The 19,004-nt window shown below is 34.5% G+C and overlaps 1 protein-coding gene across 1 annotated transcript in view; it reads left to right on the forward strand.

Annotated features, from left to right (window-relative positions):
- Hr3 (nuclear hormone receptor 3 ROR-beta) overlaps positions 1-3,190 on the forward strand; it is a 34,685-nt gene extending 31,495 nt beyond the window's left edge. Inside the window, exon 11 of the mRNA XM_088273258.1 lies at positions 392-3,190. Coding sequence (XP_088129384.1) covers positions 392-515 — 124 coding nt within the window. The 3' untranslated portion in view covers positions 516-3,190. The remainder of the gene's footprint in view (positions 1-391) is intronic.
- Positions 3,191-19,004: the final 15,814 nt, after the last annotated feature.

The following is a 19,004-nucleotide window of genomic DNA, read 5'->3' on the forward strand; positions in this document are numbered from 1 at the left end:
CTTTCAACAACGTCATAAATAAAAAACTTGATTTTTCAGGAGATCGTTTTTAAAGTTTAAAAATATAATTAGATGTATTAAAAATAAATATCAAGCCACCTATTGAACTTTTTACTGTGCAACAGATCTTTTTAGCTAAAACCTGAATGTTTATTCTCCATTTGAAAAATATTTAGGATATTAAAAAAATAATTAAACAACACCTTTCGAAATGCAAAAACAACATTTTCTGCCCTGTAGCGGGTAAATATTAAGTTGAAAATATGCTGCTTTTGCTGGGATGTAGTACATTGTCGATTTTTGATATACGATGTTGTTGAAAGGAGTGAGCGATATGCCATTTTCCCGAGTTGGTGTCGTATTGAAGCGTCTAACTATTTTTCCCTTCCAGAGAGTTGAGCCTCATGCACATGGAAGCCCTGTCCAAGTTCAAGGCGGCCCATCCGCAGTACGTGTTCCCGGCGCTCTACAAGGAGCTGTTCTCCATAGACAACTCGCACGACTTCGGCACATAGACGCGGACCGAGCGCTCGCCCGCGCCGCGAGTCTTCATCTTCACTCTGTTTGTCTCACCGAAATGTGAAAACGATCCGAAGATCACACGACGCCTTTTCAAACGATTTAAAATAGGTCTTGAAAAGAAACAAACTATGGTATTAAAAGATTAAAATATCGACACTGCTTCTAATTCAAACGGTCTATTCATCGTCTTATAACACTTTAAAGTGTGTGCCGCGGCACACTGGTGATTAGTTGGTGTGCCACGGAAAAACATAACAGTCTAATTTTGTTAAAAAAGCACAATTGGTCCAAATTTTGATTGCCCGTGTAAAACATAATATGTTCAATATGTTGCCGTAATATGGTAAACATGCACCTCTGAAATTTCTTAATGTGGTAGGAGTACCTTGAATAGAAAAACATTTACCTTTCCCTTACATAACGGGAAAGGTATTTGTATCTGTTGGGTGGATTGATGCTTAAGGCCGGGAAGGGTAGTTTTACCTTCTGCGCCGGTCCCATTTCAAAGGCAGAAAAGAAGGAATTATCCAATTTTTTTATATATGAGTATTATGTACCAATCTCTTTGCTAAGGTCTTAACTATACGTACAGAATTATCAAATCCCGTCGCCAGCGGTCCACAGGCGTAAAAAACGCCTGTCCGAAATGTGGACGCTGGGAATCGAACCCAGTACTTTCGGCACGGTAGCCAAACGCTCTAACCAGTACGTCATCGAGGTGGACAATAAAATCTGCCGCTAACGCAACAGGGTTGTGGTCTCAACACTTTTGATTTGGACCGACAATGATCACTAAAGATATAAAATTGTATTTATCGAATGCGATTTAAATTCTTCTTCAAATGCTTATCCGCACCCAGTGGTGCAAAGGGCACTGGAACGCATTAACGCAGTGTTATTTTGATCATTGCTTGTGCAAAGACGAAGTGATCAAACCTGCAATACAGATAATATTGCTCGCAAGTGTCTCCCGCTCTCTACCAACAGTATGGAAAAGGACCCTAGTTATACTCTGGCAGCCTGCCGCCCGACCCTCAGTATACTAATCACAAGTAGCCGCAACACCCAATTCCCATCTGTACAATGTTTGCAGGCGTCTCTCGCGCTCTACCTAAAGTAAGCAAATAGCACGCTCGCAAGCGTCTCCCGCTCTATACCAACTGTATGGAAAAGGACCCTAATTATACTCTGGCAGTCTGCTGCCCGACCCTCGGTATACTAATCACAAGTAGCCGCAACACCCAATTCCCATCTGTACAATGTTTGCAGGCGTCTCTCGCGCTCTACCTAAAGTAAGCAAATAGAACGCTCGTAAGCGTCTCCCGCTCTCTACCAACAGTATGGAAAAGGACCCTAATTATACTCTGGCAGTCTGCCGCCCGACCCTCAGTATACTAATCACAAGTAGCCGCAACACCCAATTCCCATCTGTACAATGTTTGCAGGCGTCTCTCGCGCTCTACCTAAAGTAAGCAAATAGAACGCTCGCAAGCGTCTCCCGCTCTCTACCAACAGTATGGAAAAGGACCCTTGTTATACTCTGGCAGTCTGCCGCCCGACCCTCAGTATACTAATCACAAGTAGCCGCAACACCCAATTCCCATCTGTACAATGTTTGCAGGCGTCTCTCGCGCTCTACCTAAAGTAAGCAAATAGAACGCTCGCAAGCGTCTCCCGCTCTCTACCAACAGTATGGAAAAGGACCCTTGTTATACTCTGGCAGTCTGCCGCCCGACCCTCAGTATACTAATCACAAGTAGCCGCAACACCCAATTCCCATCTGTACAATGTTTGCAGGCGTCTCTCGCGCTCTACCTAAAGTAAGCAAATAGAACGCTCGCAAGCGTCTCCCGCTCTCTACCAACAGTATGGAAAAGGACCCTTGTTATACTCTGGCAGTCTGCCGCTCGACCCTCGGTATACTAATCACAAGTAGCCGCAACACCCAATTCTCTACCAACACTGTGGAAAATACGCTTTTCAGCGTTTCCCGCAAACATGTGTTGACTTTGGGCATTGAAAGCTTGAAGAGAAAGTGAGATATTCCGGAGAAAAATGTCCGGAAAGGTCCACGAGAAGATAATTATCCTACAAGGAAGAAATTTGATCTAGGACAGCATCTTTGGGCGCAAATCGCAAATCGTAAACCGCAAAAAATGTAGAATAGATGGCCAATTTGAGTCTGAGCAGTGTCGAAATGCGAATTCAGTGTTTGAACTTGTGCGAGACCTATTTTGAAGCGGCTGAAGTGGATTCCGAGCACTTTTGACGCGTCGCCGCAAGTTTCGTACGACCGAGACGATTTTTTTTATACTAATTTTATACTAAGTTATAATTTGTAATGTTGTTGGACATGTTTTTCTACAATTCCTATATGATTTATGCGTGTTTTCGTGTACGACGCTGTCGTCGGTTAGTTTGTCCGCGTTTTTATACGGTTGTTTAAATTTTACGAGCGATCAAGTGCGACGTTTGTGTAATTTATACGTAATTTGTACAATATCCAGTCAGTTCTATTCATGTTGAAAACTGAAAAAGAAAAAAAATTGCACATATGAAGAATTCAACTATCTATACTTTTCTGCCCCTTGTCGACACCTAATGGTGCATAGGGCACTGCATCGTACTGACGCAGTGTGACTTGATTGTTAAATGAAGGTACCAAAAATTAAGGTAAAAAATCCCTGAAATTTATTGTGACCCCTTTGGGAATCGAACCCGGGACCTCCAGCACGGTAGCCAAACGCGCCAACCACTAATAGTGTAATTTTCGGAGGATTTCGAAAGGTAAGGACACGTTGCGCATGTCTTTATACAATTCTTACAAAACGATCGCACGTTTATATACAATTATTATATAATTACCACGCGCATTTATACAATTCTCGTATAATTACCGTGCGCATTTATGTAATTCTTGTATAATTACCGCGCGCATTTATACACTTCTTGTATAATTACCATGCGCATTTGTACAATTCTCGTATAATTTACACAAATTTTGTAAAACGCGCCAAACCACTCGTAGTTACACAATGTTGAGAAATTTTCAAAACGCATCTCCGTATTTAATTTTTAAAACGATTCGAAATTCAAACACCAGTATATATATTTTTTTATATACTTGATTGCAATTTTCAAAACCGCATTTATGATTCGCCGATATGGATCCTGCGCCCTTTGGCGCAAGGGACGAACTTGCATAAAGCACTACTTCAGACATACGTAAAAAAATTGAATATTTTTTAATTGTATAAGTAATCCTTTCTTAACGTTATTCGTAGTTTAACGCGAGCGAATTCGCCAAAATGATTTTGAAAAAAAAAAATTTAATATAAAAAAATTTATTTGGAAAAAAAACAATTGAATTTTGAAGACGCAAATTTTTTAAATTTATATCAATCTGCAGTCAAAAAATTTCTGTATAAGTTATATAGGATTGGCGTTTAGAATGTTTATATATAGAATATGCACTGAATTTAAAATTAAATTAATTGTTAATTATTGTTAATTTAAAAGGAAAAAACCATGTCTTGGCAAATGGAATTTATTTTATTTAATTTTTTTTATTTTTTTTTGTATTATTTTTTTTAGATTCTTGACTGTACCAAGGTGCCTTCTTTGTTAAATGTATTTCTATATATGTATTTATATATGTATACATTCTGGCCCGTTAATTTTGAAATTTTTTTGGCCTCCCTACATTACATCCTTGTCATTTCATGGTTTTAAAAGGTCCTGCGATTTTAAATTAGTTTTGTATAACTGAAAGAGGAATATGTAGCTTGAAATCGTAAATTTTAACTTCTTAAACGTCTCTCCAACGACTTTGGTTCCATTAAAACATCGCTTACAATGAATTATTTGACTTTGGTTTCATGAAAACATCGCTTATAATTAATTTACCGACTTTGGTTCCATTAGAACATCGCTTATAATTAATTTCCTGACTTTGGTTCCATTAGAACATCGCTTATAATTAATTTACCGACTTTGGTTCCATTAGAACATCGCTTATAATTAATTTACCGACTTTGGTTCCATTAGGACATCGCTTATAATTAATTTCCCGACTTTGGTTCCATTAAAACATCGCTTATAATTTATTTCCCAACTTTGGTTCCATTAAAACATCGCTTATAATCAATTTCCCGAGTTTGGTTCCATCAAAACATCGCTTATAATTGATTTCCCAACTTTGGTTCCATTAAAACATCGCTTATAATCAATTTCCCGAGTTTGGTTCCATCAAAACATCGCTTATAATTAATTTCCTGACTTTGGTTCCATTAAAACATTGCTTACAATTAATTATTTGACTTTGGTTCCATGAAAACATCGCTTATAATCAATTTCCCGAGTTTGGTTCCATTAAAACATTGCTTATATTTAATATACATACTTTTGTTCCATTTAAACATCACTTATAATTAATTTCCTGAGTTTGGGTTACAATAAAATATCACTTTTAATTGAATTGTCGACTTTGGTTCCATTTAAACATCATTTTTAATTTAGTTTCCTACTTTGATTGCATTAAAACATCGTTTTTACTTTATCTTCGATATTGGTTCCATTAAAATATTTATATGAATTCAATTACTGACTTTGGTTCCATTTAAACATTTGTATGAATAAATTACTGACTTTGGTTCCATTAAAACATTTGTATGAAACAAATTACTGACATTGGTTCCATTAAAACATTTGTATGAATCGAATTACTGACTTTGGTTCCATTAAAACATTTGTATGAATAAAATTACTGACTTTAGTTCCATTAAAACATTTATATGAATAAAATTACTGAATTTGGTTCCATTAAAACATTTGTATTAATTAAATTACTGACTTTGGATCCATCAAACATTTGTATGAATCAAATTACTGACTTCGGTCCCATGAAAACATTTGTATGAATCAAATTACTGACTTTGGATCCATTAAACATTTGTATGAACCAATTACTGAATTTGGTTCCATTAAAACACTTGTATGAATTAGTATTAGTTGAAAAACATTTTAGAATATTTATTTAAAAATATTTTATTTAAATGGGCTTTGAAGTCGTTGGATGAGTTAGTTGGTATCGCAGGGCCTTGCATTTGGGTTACTAGGTTTATGATTAGTGTGCATATATATATAAATAAATAAAAAAATGTTAGATCGCACGGTAAATGCACGAAAGAAATAATAAGTCGTCCGACCTGTCTTTTGTATGTATTAAACAATAATTTAGTTTAAAAAGTAAAGAGAAAAGAAATCAGTAATAATGCATTTGAATCGCTCTTTGAAAATTTAATATTCCTCGTATTTTTCTACTCGTCAAAATTTGACAATTCTCTTTCGTTTGTAAGAGTGATTCCAGTGGCGGATCAGTCGTCTGGGCCGCCCTGGGCCCCCGGCCATGCAGGAAGTACCATTCGCCCCTGTCTTAGTATCCGCCATGTAGATTACATAATGAATTTACTTTATTGTCAACTATTGGAATATTTAGGTACTCCGAGTTAGTTCTTGTTGTTATCGGTGGCTTTTTTGTCACAATTGTCCGCCCCTGTTATTTGGCCGGGCCCGCGGGGCCTCGGGCCTAATCCGCCACTGCAATTCGCATAGATTTTGACGCAAAAATTAAACGAAATTAAAATGTCAAAAAGCTTGATTTTTGGACAAATTGGCACAAATTTTTTGATACAAAATATTAGCGGTAATTTTGTACGCTGTCTTTTGCAGCCTATTTTGAAACTTTGTACGTGTACGGTGCGGCGGTGATTTTCTAAACAGCAATAAGCGTATTTGGTTTTGATTTTTCAAAACGTACGAGCAAACGAGACAGCCGCTAGAGGCGTTACGGCAAGCCACTCCGAAGAGACAGGACGGTAGAGCATTCTCGGGACAATTTTGAAGACAATCCAATAGATTAAATTCTTCTTCTTCCTCGAACCCTTATCCTCACCCCAAAGGCGCATAGGGCAACCCTTATCCGCACCCAATGGTGCATAGGGCACTGCATCGTATTGACGCAATGTTATCTTGATCGTTAATTATATGAAGGCAAGGTGATCACTTCTGCGTTTGAGGGACCAGTCCAGAGTAATATTAAATAAATAATAGAGTGTAAATTCACTGATATTTATTCTCACCCCCCTGGGAATCGAACCTGGGACCTCCAGCACGGTAGCTAAACACGCTTACCATTACACCACGGAGGCGGACTAAAGCAGAGTCATATAAACGCGATGTTATCTTGACTGTTCACACATGAAGGATTATGTTATATGAGTATATGTTAGAATCAACACACGTTATCAACAATATCGTAGTCATACAGGAGAAAGTGATCAAGTGCATTTTTTACAAAAACGTGATCATTGACTATTTGATATCTTACTAGCTTAATATTGCCCTGAAAAACATCCCAAAGGATTTTAAACTTGGAAGTATAATATATTGACTTGTTAAAAATGACTAACTGCATTGATGTTTATTTTGTTGCCAAGCAAAAGAGACTTAAATGGCCCTCCTGAACATTTTACGTTTTGTTAGTTGGTCACTTTCTCCTGTATGACTACGATATGTGTTTTTTTTTTATGAACGCGGTTAAAGGCTTTTCTCAGGGCCGTTGTTAGAAAGTCTCAAGCAAATTGACAACAAGTAGTCCTTTTTAAGGACGTTTATCTTCTTCAAACAATTAAATGCACCCCTATGGTACCATACCCGACGATTATTACGACTCTTGACCCGGCCGCTCGAAGTATTCGACATACTTGATTGTGCCGAGTTTTCCTCGGTCTTCCTCTGCTTCTTTTTCCAACTTCATTCGCCTCATAAATTTTTAACCGTTCTTTCCTCACTCATACGTTCCACATGCCCAAACCATCCTTTCCTGATTTTATCGATAATGCTTATCTCAACCTTGCAGTCTTTCCTTATTTCATCGTTCGAACATCGATCAGACATCGCTTTGTCACACATTCGTCTGAGGGATCGCATTTCGACTACGATGTATCTACCGCATAAATTTAGAATTCAAACTCTTTTTTTTATATCCCGGAATGGATTTTCCGATGGAATGTCCCGTTCGATGGCTTGCCGGAATGTCCTTGCGATCGTCTAATTTTTATAGACAGTCGGACCTTAGATGATCATTTTTATGTATTATTTTTTTCTTCTCTCATCAAATTCGTTTCAGTATATTAAAAAAAAAAGACATTTCGAAGAATCTCTTTATTCAGAACGTTTTTTGATTTTTAATGACTGATTTTTTAAATGTTTCTTGTGTGTTAAATTTATATATGTATATTTTTTAAACGATTGCAACTGGTATAGGGATTAAAATGAAAAAATTCAATATTAATATTTTTTTTTGTAATCTGTATTTTTTTGTGCGTTTCATATTTATAAAAAAAAAAAATAGAAAAATATTTTACGTACATAAAAAAAATGTATTTAAATGATATTTTTCAAATGGTACCTGAAAGATATGAAACGCTTTTTATAAATTTTTTTATTTTTATTTTTTTTAATATTTTTTTTTAAAAACACCATTTTTGTTTGTACATATGAAAAAAATTAAGCGTTAATTTAATATTTTTTAATTATCTAGTTTTTTAAATCGAATAATCGATAATTCTTAAAATTTGTATAGCATTTTTTAATATATATTTTTATCATTATAAAAAATCTGGTGCTTATATTTTTTTGTGATTTTTCGTTATCTTTAAAAAAAAAGAAAAAAAAATCATTTGTTTTTTTATTTTTTTTTTAATATATTTTTTTCCATCTTGAATTTTTAATAAAATGACCTGACCTATAAAATGTGGTACCTTGAGAAAAATATATATGAAAAAAAATATAAACAATTTATTTATATTTTAAGAAAATAAATAGATTTACTAAAAAACTAATACATACGATATAATGTTTCCCAAACGCAAATTTGAAATAGCTACAAGAATTTGAATATTACATAAATCTGTATAAATTGTGAAATATTGTTTATTTTTTTAATTTACTCGTCGATGGAATTCGTGCTTGTTTTCGATTATTCATTTCAGTGCCCTTTGCACCACAATACATCCCAACTCTGTGACATTTTTAATGTCTTACACTATCTTTTTATCCAAATTTGGCTGGGTCTGTTTAGTTTTTTTTTAAAGTAATTATATTTGTAATTTAAGTTTTATTCTTTTTTCTGTCTACCCGATGGTGCATAGGGCACTACATCGTATAGACGCAGTGTTATCTTTATCGTTACTTACGTGAAGGCAAGGTGATCACTCCTGCGCTTCAGGGACCAGTCCAGGGTTGTATCAAATATTAGAAAGAAATCACTTATATTTATTAATTTAAGTGTTAATAATACTAATAATAAAACCCTTATCCGCACCCCAATGGTGCATAGGGCACTGCTTCATATGAACGCAGTGTTATCTTGATCGTTTACACACGAAGGAAAGGTGATCAGCCCTCCGCTTCAGGTAATATTCTATAAATATTACAGTGAAAAAATCACTTATATTTATTTGACCCCCCGCGGGAATCGAACCCGGGACCTCCAGAACGGTAGCCGAGTGTGCTGACCATTACACTACGGAGGCGAATTTGAGTGTTACTAGGTGAATATCGCTATTTCTTAAAATCTATTGTGACACGTGTTTCGACGCATTCTATTTCTTCACATACGGTGTTTGAAAATAATAGGGAACGCATCAAAACACGTGTTGCATTAGTTTTGAAGAAATGGTGGTATTTACCAAGTAAAACTTAAATTAAAAGTTGATAGATATTACCATAAAGTGACCGAAACCATAATATTTTAATGACATTGACGTGCCCTACGTGAAGTGCTCTAACTACATTTTTGTCAATTTTGAGATATTTGTTGTACATTATCAACTGACCGTTATGTGCAAACAAATAAAAAAATATATAAAATAAATTATGCCTAGTTTTCGAGCATATAAGACGCTATCCACATGGACTTTTCGAAATGAACTGAACTCCTAAAACGCTAACTTCTTGATTTTGACAAAGCATAACGTTTTAAAACGATTTAATACATTATTTTATCGTGTTTTTGAATGTAAAATATTAGTTTAGAATTTCAGATAAAACAGTTAACTAATAAAAAAGAAAAAAAAGCTTATTAAAAAGCTTCTTTACATCTCACCAATAGATGTCTCTAGTGAAGTGATTCAAGAACAAGGTTTCTAAATTGGTTCATATATAAAGAACTTCCAAGAATTTGAGTAGTGTGGTTGTCAATAATGGGTAGAATTGGTGAATGTTACACGTGTGTAAAGTGATCGCTTAAACCAGCCAATGACGGTCGTCAGCCCCGTAAATGCCCAGACTTCCATATTCTTCTTCATCTTTGATGAGATGTCAAAAAATAAATAAAAAAGAATACGTTGAAAAAAATCGCTGATATTTATTTTCACCCCTCCATCTTGGGAATCGAACCCGGGACATCCAGCGTGGTAGCTAAACGCGCTAACCGTTACACCGCAGTAGCAGACGTTACAGTCGGGGTAAAATGAGGGCATCTTGAAACAGGTCTCTTTCGAAGGGGTTTCTATTATATCCGAATTTGAATTTAGCCATGTTTATATTAATTGTCTCTAAAATGGTCTTATACAAGTGTTTTTTATTTGAATCGACGTTGTTATACTGCAAAGTTGATGCCGAATCGATATATAATGGACTCTTCCCTTTTTACAAATGGACGATTAGATTTTTAGTGCGAATTCCATCGACGAATGACGGACTGAAAACCATAGGGGTCCGGGAGGCATTTTCTTGTTGAAAGTTGTCTATAATGCGTACAATGCCACCTAGATCGCTGATCAAACTTTACTCTCAATGAATCTCTGTTTTGATTATCTACTGAATACAGCTGTGGTTTTCTGAGGACAAAAAAAATGTATGTAATATTTTTCAAATTTATTGTAAATGAGTCTATTTTGTTTCTAGCTAACTGTCAAGCCGCTTGCGGCAGGGGTAGGCAGGGAGAATAGAACGCCATGCCGCTCTGTCTTTGCGGGCATTATTCGCCTCTTTCACATTCATACCCGCTGATTATCCCGACTTCTTACCTGATGTCCGAGTATTTGAAATACTAATAAGTCAAGTTTCTCTTCATTAATTAATTTTACTATTTTTTCTCCGCTCATTTGTTCCACATGCCCAAACCATCTCAACATACCTTTCTTGGTTTGATGATAGTGCTTCTAAACATAAATCTTTTAAACATAAATGTTACCCGGAGAATTTAGTATTTTTTGTAAAATCGACTTACATGGATCTGGCGGATTTTGAAGGTAGGCAACGGTCAAATTTTGGATATATTACCCAACATTTCAATATGGAACTGTCTGCAGTTAAAATTAATAAACAAATTTCGTCCCTAAGGGATATGTTTAGCATCTCCTTGCCTTCTCCCAGGTCAGTCCGGCGTCTCCAAGTTCCGCTGAGTATAGTCGGTGAATGGGCGCCGGAATCCTCGGGGCTGGAAGAAGAGACACGAGGGGTTGATGCTCTCAGGTGGCATTCTAAGGACATGTCCCAACCATGTCCACCTTCTCCTCTTCAGGACTTCCAGTATGAGGGGCTGTTGAGTTCTTTTCCTCACATCGTCATTCCTGACCAAGTCATACCACTTTATACCCAGTATTCGCCTCAGGCACCTATTTTCAAAACTTGCTAGTTTCTTGCTTTGAGCTTTGGTGAGGTGCCACGATTCGCATCCGTACAGCAGCACTGTTAGAATGCAGGCGTTGAAATGACACTTGGTTTTTGTCCTAGACATTGCGCATTTTATTAAATATGGCTTATATCGATCCAATGAGATGAGAGGCTGTACAAGCCTTCAATGAAGCATCCTTCAACTGGACTCCTATATTTTTCACTAATTCAATGACGCCTTACGATATGTGGTCGTAATGCATGAGAAGTCTACGCTGAGAACTCTTATGTCACACGTGGATAACGATCCAATGAGATGAGAGGGTGTACAAGCCTTCAACGAAGCATCCTCTGACTGGACCCCTATAATTTTCACTCCGGCTATGTTTTTATCGATATGTTTTACTGAATACTTAATTTTTAATATGATTTTGTGGTATGTCATAATTTAAGTGTGTTATGGTTTTAAATAGTTACATATATATATTATATATATAGCGTAAAGATGTTAAAAAATGATTTTAATGAGTTTATCCGTATGTAATATTAGCGTTATACTGGATGACATCTATAGCTGTTACGTTCTGGTGAAATATTATTTAATTTGTTAACGTTAAAATACTTGGATAATGATTATCATTTTTTTTCTTATAACGGATTGTTGTAGTACTATTTTACGTATTTTTAAGTTATCATATATGACGAAGGAATATTTAATACTACAAAATATATATTATACACTAGAAATTGCGTTTTTATTTACCGATCCATCAATACGCCGAGCCAATGCGTCGGGTTGTGGTCCCGTGGTTGGCGTCGCGGACTCTCGAGTCAGAGTTTCTCGGTTCGAACCCACTCTACTACAATTTGATACCTATCGTAGTCGTACAGGAGAAAGTGACCAACTGACAAAACGTAAAATGTTCAGGAGGGCCATTTAAGTCACTTTTGCTTGGCAACAAAATAAACATCAATGCAGTTAGTCATTGCTAACAAGTCAATATATTATTTTTTTAAACCATATCCGCTCCCTAGGGACTCCAGGCTTTTCTGTCGGCTGCCAGCTCCCTTGCATCCTCCCAAGTCAGATCCGCGTCCCCAAGTTCTGACGAGAACTGCCGACGAATTGTCAGCAGTGGTCGTCCTGGGCGGCGCGAACCTGATGCCTTGTAAAAGAGGCAAGCTTGATGAAGGCTCTCAGGAGGAATGCGGAGTACATGGCCAAGCCAACTGAATCGCCTTTTCTTGACGACAGTTGTGACCAAGATTTGCTGCGTCCTACGCCTCATCTCTTCATTCTTCACAAAGTCAAACCACTAAAATTCTCCGCAAACACCTATTCTTAAAGCTTAGTACACGGCTGCTCTGGGCCCTTGTAAGGTGCCATGTTTCACAGCCGTATAAGAGAACAGGAGCAATGCAGGCATTGTATAGGCGGCATTTGGTCTTCACCGAGTATAAATCCGATCTCCAGACAGCCTTCATACTGTTAAAGGCGGACCCTGCGAGTCCTAATCGCACTCCCAGTTCCTTTTGAAGGCTGCCATTTTCAGTCGCGTACACTCCCAAGTACTTGAAACTCTCGACCCTTTGGATGCGCTGGTGACTCAACATAAGGGTTGTTGGGCTGTTGCACAACACATGGGTTTTTGCAACATTTATTGTAAGCCCCAATATAATGTTACGGCGTAATATTTGTAGCAACATGAACTATGACCCTGTGCGTCCGCTAGGGGCAGGGCGGGGTGTACGCGGGGAACGTTTACGTTATATCCCTTATGAGACGAATGCAGGGGATGCTGGACACACTTGTCATTGTACTGTCACGGCGACCTGTTGAATAAACCGATTGCATCCTAATTACGAGTTATTATTACCTATACCCGAGCCCCGTAATAATATTATACTTCCAAGTTAAAAATCCTTTGGGATGTTTTTCAGGGCAATATTAAGCTAGTAAGATATCAAATAGTCAATGATCACGTTTTTGTAACAAAATGCACTTGGTCACTTTCTCCTGTATGACTACGCTATTTTTAATAATGACCAGCTTAGGCTCACAGAAATAGTATGGAATTGAAATTTTTGTGTAAATAATAAAAACGCAAATATTTCTTTAAAAAAAAAAAAAAAATGATGACCTACAGTTTTCTTTCAGCTACAACATTTTTTTAAGAATCCCACAACATTTTGAGTGTGTCCAAATTCTTGTTCACAAATCTGCTTGTGAAGATTGCTTCAAATAATGAAAATATTCAAAATGAATGCAATCTATAATATATAAAAATTTCATTTTGAAAATGCCGAGTGACAGGAGCTGTCAGGAAACAAGCAGTCCGCCATGAGTAATTGAGTAAGTATTGTGTTCTGTTTTGCTATCACGATCAACAGATGGCGCTGCCATTGCGAACAAAAAATTGTTTTTCAAAAAAGGTCGTTTTTCCCCGTCATTGGTAAAAATATGTTTTAGCATAATAAAATTAATCTTTTTTTTAACATTAGGATATTTGAGTTTTTTAAGAAACGTATGATTTGATTGCAGTAAAAATGCGATCTCTCAGACGAATGTGCGGCAAAACGATGTATGTAGATGTTCGAATGGTGAAATAAGGAAATAATACAAGACTGAGATAAGCATCATCCATCAAACAAAGAAAGGTGTGTTGAGACGGTTTGGGCATGTGGAACGAATGAGTGAGGAAATAAAATTATCAGGCGAATGTAGTTGAAAATAGGAGCAGAGGAAGACCGAGGAAAACTTGATTTATCAGGTATTCAAAATACTTGAAAGAAAACAGGTCTGCAGTCGGAATGATCGGCGGGTAGGTACGAGGAGATGCACGAACGTGAAAGAGGCGAAGATCGTTTGCAAAGACTCCTCCTCTCTGCTTATCTCGGCGGGGAAGCGGCGTGATGGTTAGTTAGTATGTAGCTATCTAAAAAATATATATATATTAGACTAACAGCTTGTTTTAAAAGAGTTTTTTTTTCGAAATACCAGGATCACATATCACTCACTCCTTTAACGTCATAAATCAAAAAACGTGATTTTTCAGGAGATCGTTTTTAAAGTTCAAAAATAAAATACAATGTATTAAAAATTAATATCAAGCCACTTATTGAACTTTTTACTGTGCAACAGATCTTTTTAGGTAAAACCTGAAGGTTTTTTCTCCATTTGAAAAATATTTATGTAGTATATTTAAAAAAATAATTAAACAATACCTTTTTTTTTCAAAATGCAAAAACAACACTTTCTGCCCTGTAGCGGGTAAATATTAAGTTAAAAATATGCCTCTTTTGCTGGGATATAGTACATTTTCTGGGCATTCCGTAAACATGCATAGATGAAAATAGACGATTTTTGATTTATGACGTTGTTGAAAGGAGTGAACTATACATTGCAAGGGTTAAAATAGAGGTAGTTATAAGCTATTTAAAATAAAATAAAATGTTAGACGAACAGCTTATTCAAAATAAAGTTATGAGAATAGTACTTAAGAAAAAAATATATAGTATGTAGAAAAATGAGAGAAGAACTCAACATTTTGAGTGTGTCCAAATACTTGTTCACTAAATCTGGATTATCTCCAATTACAGGAGTTATTTTCGTATTATTTTTTGACATCTCATCAAAGATGAAGAAGAATATAGAAGTCTGGGCATTTACGGGGCTGACGACCGTCATCGGCTCGTTTAAGTGATCGCTTTACACACGTGTAACATTCACCAATTCTACCCATTATTGACAACCACACTACTCAAAATCTTGGAAGTTTTATATATATATATATATATATATATATATATATATATATATATATATATATATATATGAGCCAATTTAGAAACCTTGTTCTTGAATCACTAGAACTTCACTAGAGACATCTTTTGGTGAGAATCTAGACATCTATTATTGTCAATAATGGGTGGAATTGGTGAATGTTACACGTGTGTAAAGTGATCACTTAAACCAGCCGATGACATCTGGTGGTAGATCTGTTTTATGTAGGTACTATATGTAAGTACTTAATAAAATGTATAGGTAGGTACCTAGTTATTTTATTACATATATATATATATATACATATATATATATATATATATATATATATATATATGAAGTTAATAAAGTGTAAATAAGAGTTTGTATTATATGTAACATAAGCTCACTTCTTCTTCAAACCCTTATCCTCACCCCAATGGTGCATAGGGCACTGCATCATATAAACACTTAAATTATCTTGATCGTTAACACACGAAGGAAAGGTGATCAGCCCTCCGCTTCAGGTACCCAGTCCAGGGTAATATTGAACAAATATTAGATCGAAAAAATCACTAATATTTATTTGACCCCCCCTGGGAATCGAACCTGGGACCTCTAGATCGGTAGCCGGGCGTGCTGACCATGGAGGCGGACAAAACTAACTAAAGAAATAAAAAATAATGTATATTTTTATACAGTACTTTCAGAAGAATATTTTCGATATACCAGGAGTACATACATCGAAAGGGTGAAATTAATTATGTATTTTAATACTGGTAATGTTATTCATATATTCTGTATCACACTCTATCACAAATGGACAGCGAAACCAATAAAACGCCCACAAAACTAAACATAGTGAGAAGCTTGACATCAATTTTCGTCAAACATACCTTAATAAATAATAACCTCTTTTGATTTCACCCCAATTCATAATTAATATAACCGTCAATATATCAATACTATTTACATGTACACATACATATATATATATATATATATATATATATATATATATATATATATATATATATATATATATATATATATAATAAAAACCCTTTTCGCACCCCAATGGTGCATAGGGCACTGCTTCATATAAACGCAGTGTTATCTCGATCGATTACACATGAAGGAAAGGTGATCAGCCCTCCACTTCAGGTACCAGTCCAGTGTAATACTGAATAAATATTACAGTGAAAAAAAAACCGAGTCACAAAATACATATCTATATATATATATAATATTATATATATATATATATATATATATATATATATATATATATATATATATATATATATATATATATACACATATATATATATATATATATATATATATATATATATATATATATATATATATATATATATATATATATATAAATATATATATATATATATATATATATATATATATATATATATATATATATATATATATATATATATATATATATATATATATATATATATATATATATATATATATATATATATATATATATATATATATATATATATATATATATATGTATCCACCTCCGTAGTGCAGTGGTCAGCGCGTTTAGCTACCGTGCTGGAGGTGCCAGGTTGGGTCGCTACGATGCAGTGCCCTATGCACCATTGGGTGCGGATAAGGGTAAGAATATATATATATATATATATATATATATATATATATATATATATATATATATATATATATATATATATATATATATATATATATATATATATATATATATATATATATTTATATAATATACAGACTTAAAAATGACATTGATTCTTAAAGGAATTAGAATGTTCTTCAATCGATTTCCGGTAGTAGATACGCCAAAACAAAACACCCCGATTTTAAAAAGTCTTTATTACTTTTAAAAAAAAAATTTACAAAAATGTTAGTAATATAAATATATAAACACTCACCTTCTACAACCACTCTCGGTAAAAAATATGAAAGAAAAATTACTTTAAATATATTTTTATTATCTTGCGACATTGATATTGCCTTTAAGCTAATTGCTGCTAAAAGGCAATTTCAACAACCAAAAACAGACTAGTGATATTGGTCAAAATGTTTGATACCATATATAGCTGTTTGTTCAGAGGGTAGATAGTGTTTGAGTATTAAAAAAATTATTAAAAATTGACGATAATAAGGAAGGCAAAGGAAGAAGGGAGTTTAGGGAAGGAGTTAGAGGGAAAAACTAAGGGAGGAGGTTTGATGGATGGATGGATGGATATATATATATATATATATATATATATATATATATATATATATATATATATATATATATATATATATATATATATATATATATATATATATATATATATATATATATATATATATATATATATATATATATATATATATATATATAAATTTATTTATTTATTGAACGGCTTTTAACGTAACACATATATACAGTATCTGATATAAAAATACACTAATGAATGCACTAACAGAGAAACAAAAAGTCTTATAATATAAAATCATAATAAAATAACAAATAGTAAGCACTGGTCAATACACGTCTCCTTCACACACCATCAGCGAGCAGCGAGAGAGAGTGAAACACAACGTTTACATTTATCCATTATAACATGGAGAAGAAATGCTGAAAAAGTACAGATTTCAAGGTGGATAACAATATATTAAATAAATCTATACTTTCAAAAGCATTGGCTAACATGTGAAGCCGCGGAATGGGAGAGAACATGGCATAGTTTGTATTATGTACAATTACTGCGAATACAGATTTTTGCCTAGTACCTCTTGGACGCACACTAAGCTTTATTTGATTCAGATTGATTTTATTAATTTTCTTTCATGCGGTTTTATATATATATATATATATATAATTCACGATTTAAATTTTTCATTAATATTTTTGTAGCCACCCTTCACAGTAAATAATTGAGTACAATCCCACCCCTTTGGATCGATTTCATAAACACAGTAGCGGGTCGAATGAAGGTTTAAACACGTGTTTCGTTCGTCAAATTCGTAGCCTTCGATTCGAATTTATTATTCACGCACCCCTAACATATATTTAACTAACAGTATCTCGATTTCAACATTTTAAGCCTCATGTCATCGTCAGTACATTTCCAACTCTGGCGACGATCGACGTATTTTAAAACGCGGGATTTTTTAATGAAAATTTCATCCTTTAGTAAAAAGTAAGAGCTATGAACTTTGCTTTTTTAGTAAATTTTTCATATTTTTCATATACGAGAAAAGGATTTTCATATTTTAATATTAGAAAAAGGCAGGGTTGAAAACGATGATTTTTTATTAAAAAAATATCAAATAGTACAAAGCAAGGTTTGAATGAAAATATAAGATTTTTTTTTAATGAAAATTTCATCACGTATTGTAGAAAAAACTGAGGGCTGTAGCGCGAGTCTTTTTCATCGGGTATTGTAGAAAATTTGTTCGCCTCCATAATGGTCAGCACGCTAGCTACCGTACTGCAGGTCCCGGGCTCGATTCCCAGGGGGGGTCAAATAAATATAAGTGTTTTTTTCACTCTTATATTTATTCAATATTACCCTGGACTGGTACCTGAAGCGGAGGGCTAATCACCTTTCCTTCATGTGTTAACGATCAAGATAACACTGCGTTTATATGACGCAGTGCCCTATGCACCATCGGGGTGCGGATAAGGGTTTGAAATGAATATGAATGAAAATTGAAGAAAAAAGTGAGTGTTAATACGGGGGTTTTTTTAATGAATTTTTCATAATGTATTGTAGAACAAAGGTCGGGTGTTTGAAGTGAAAATTTCATCATGTATTGTAGACAAAAGTAAGGTTTAATAAGTGTGATTTTTTAAAAGGAAATACCATCATTTATTGTAGAACAAAGTGAGGGTTATAACGCAATTATTCTATACTGAAAAATCATGTATTGTAGAACAATGTAAGGTTTAATAAGCGTGATTTTTAAGGAAAATTTCATCGTGTATTGTAGACAAAAGTAAGGTTTAATAAGCGTGATTTTTAAGGAAAATTTC

Source organism: Brachycentrus maculatus, unplaced genomic scaffold, assembly GCF_059751285.1.
Source record: "Brachycentrus maculatus isolate JH-2025_06_01 unplaced genomic scaffold, ASM5975128v1 h1tg000563l, whole genome shotgun sequence".
Lineage (NCBI taxonomy): Eukaryota > Metazoa > Arthropoda > Insecta > Trichoptera > Brachycentridae > Brachycentrus > Brachycentrus maculatus.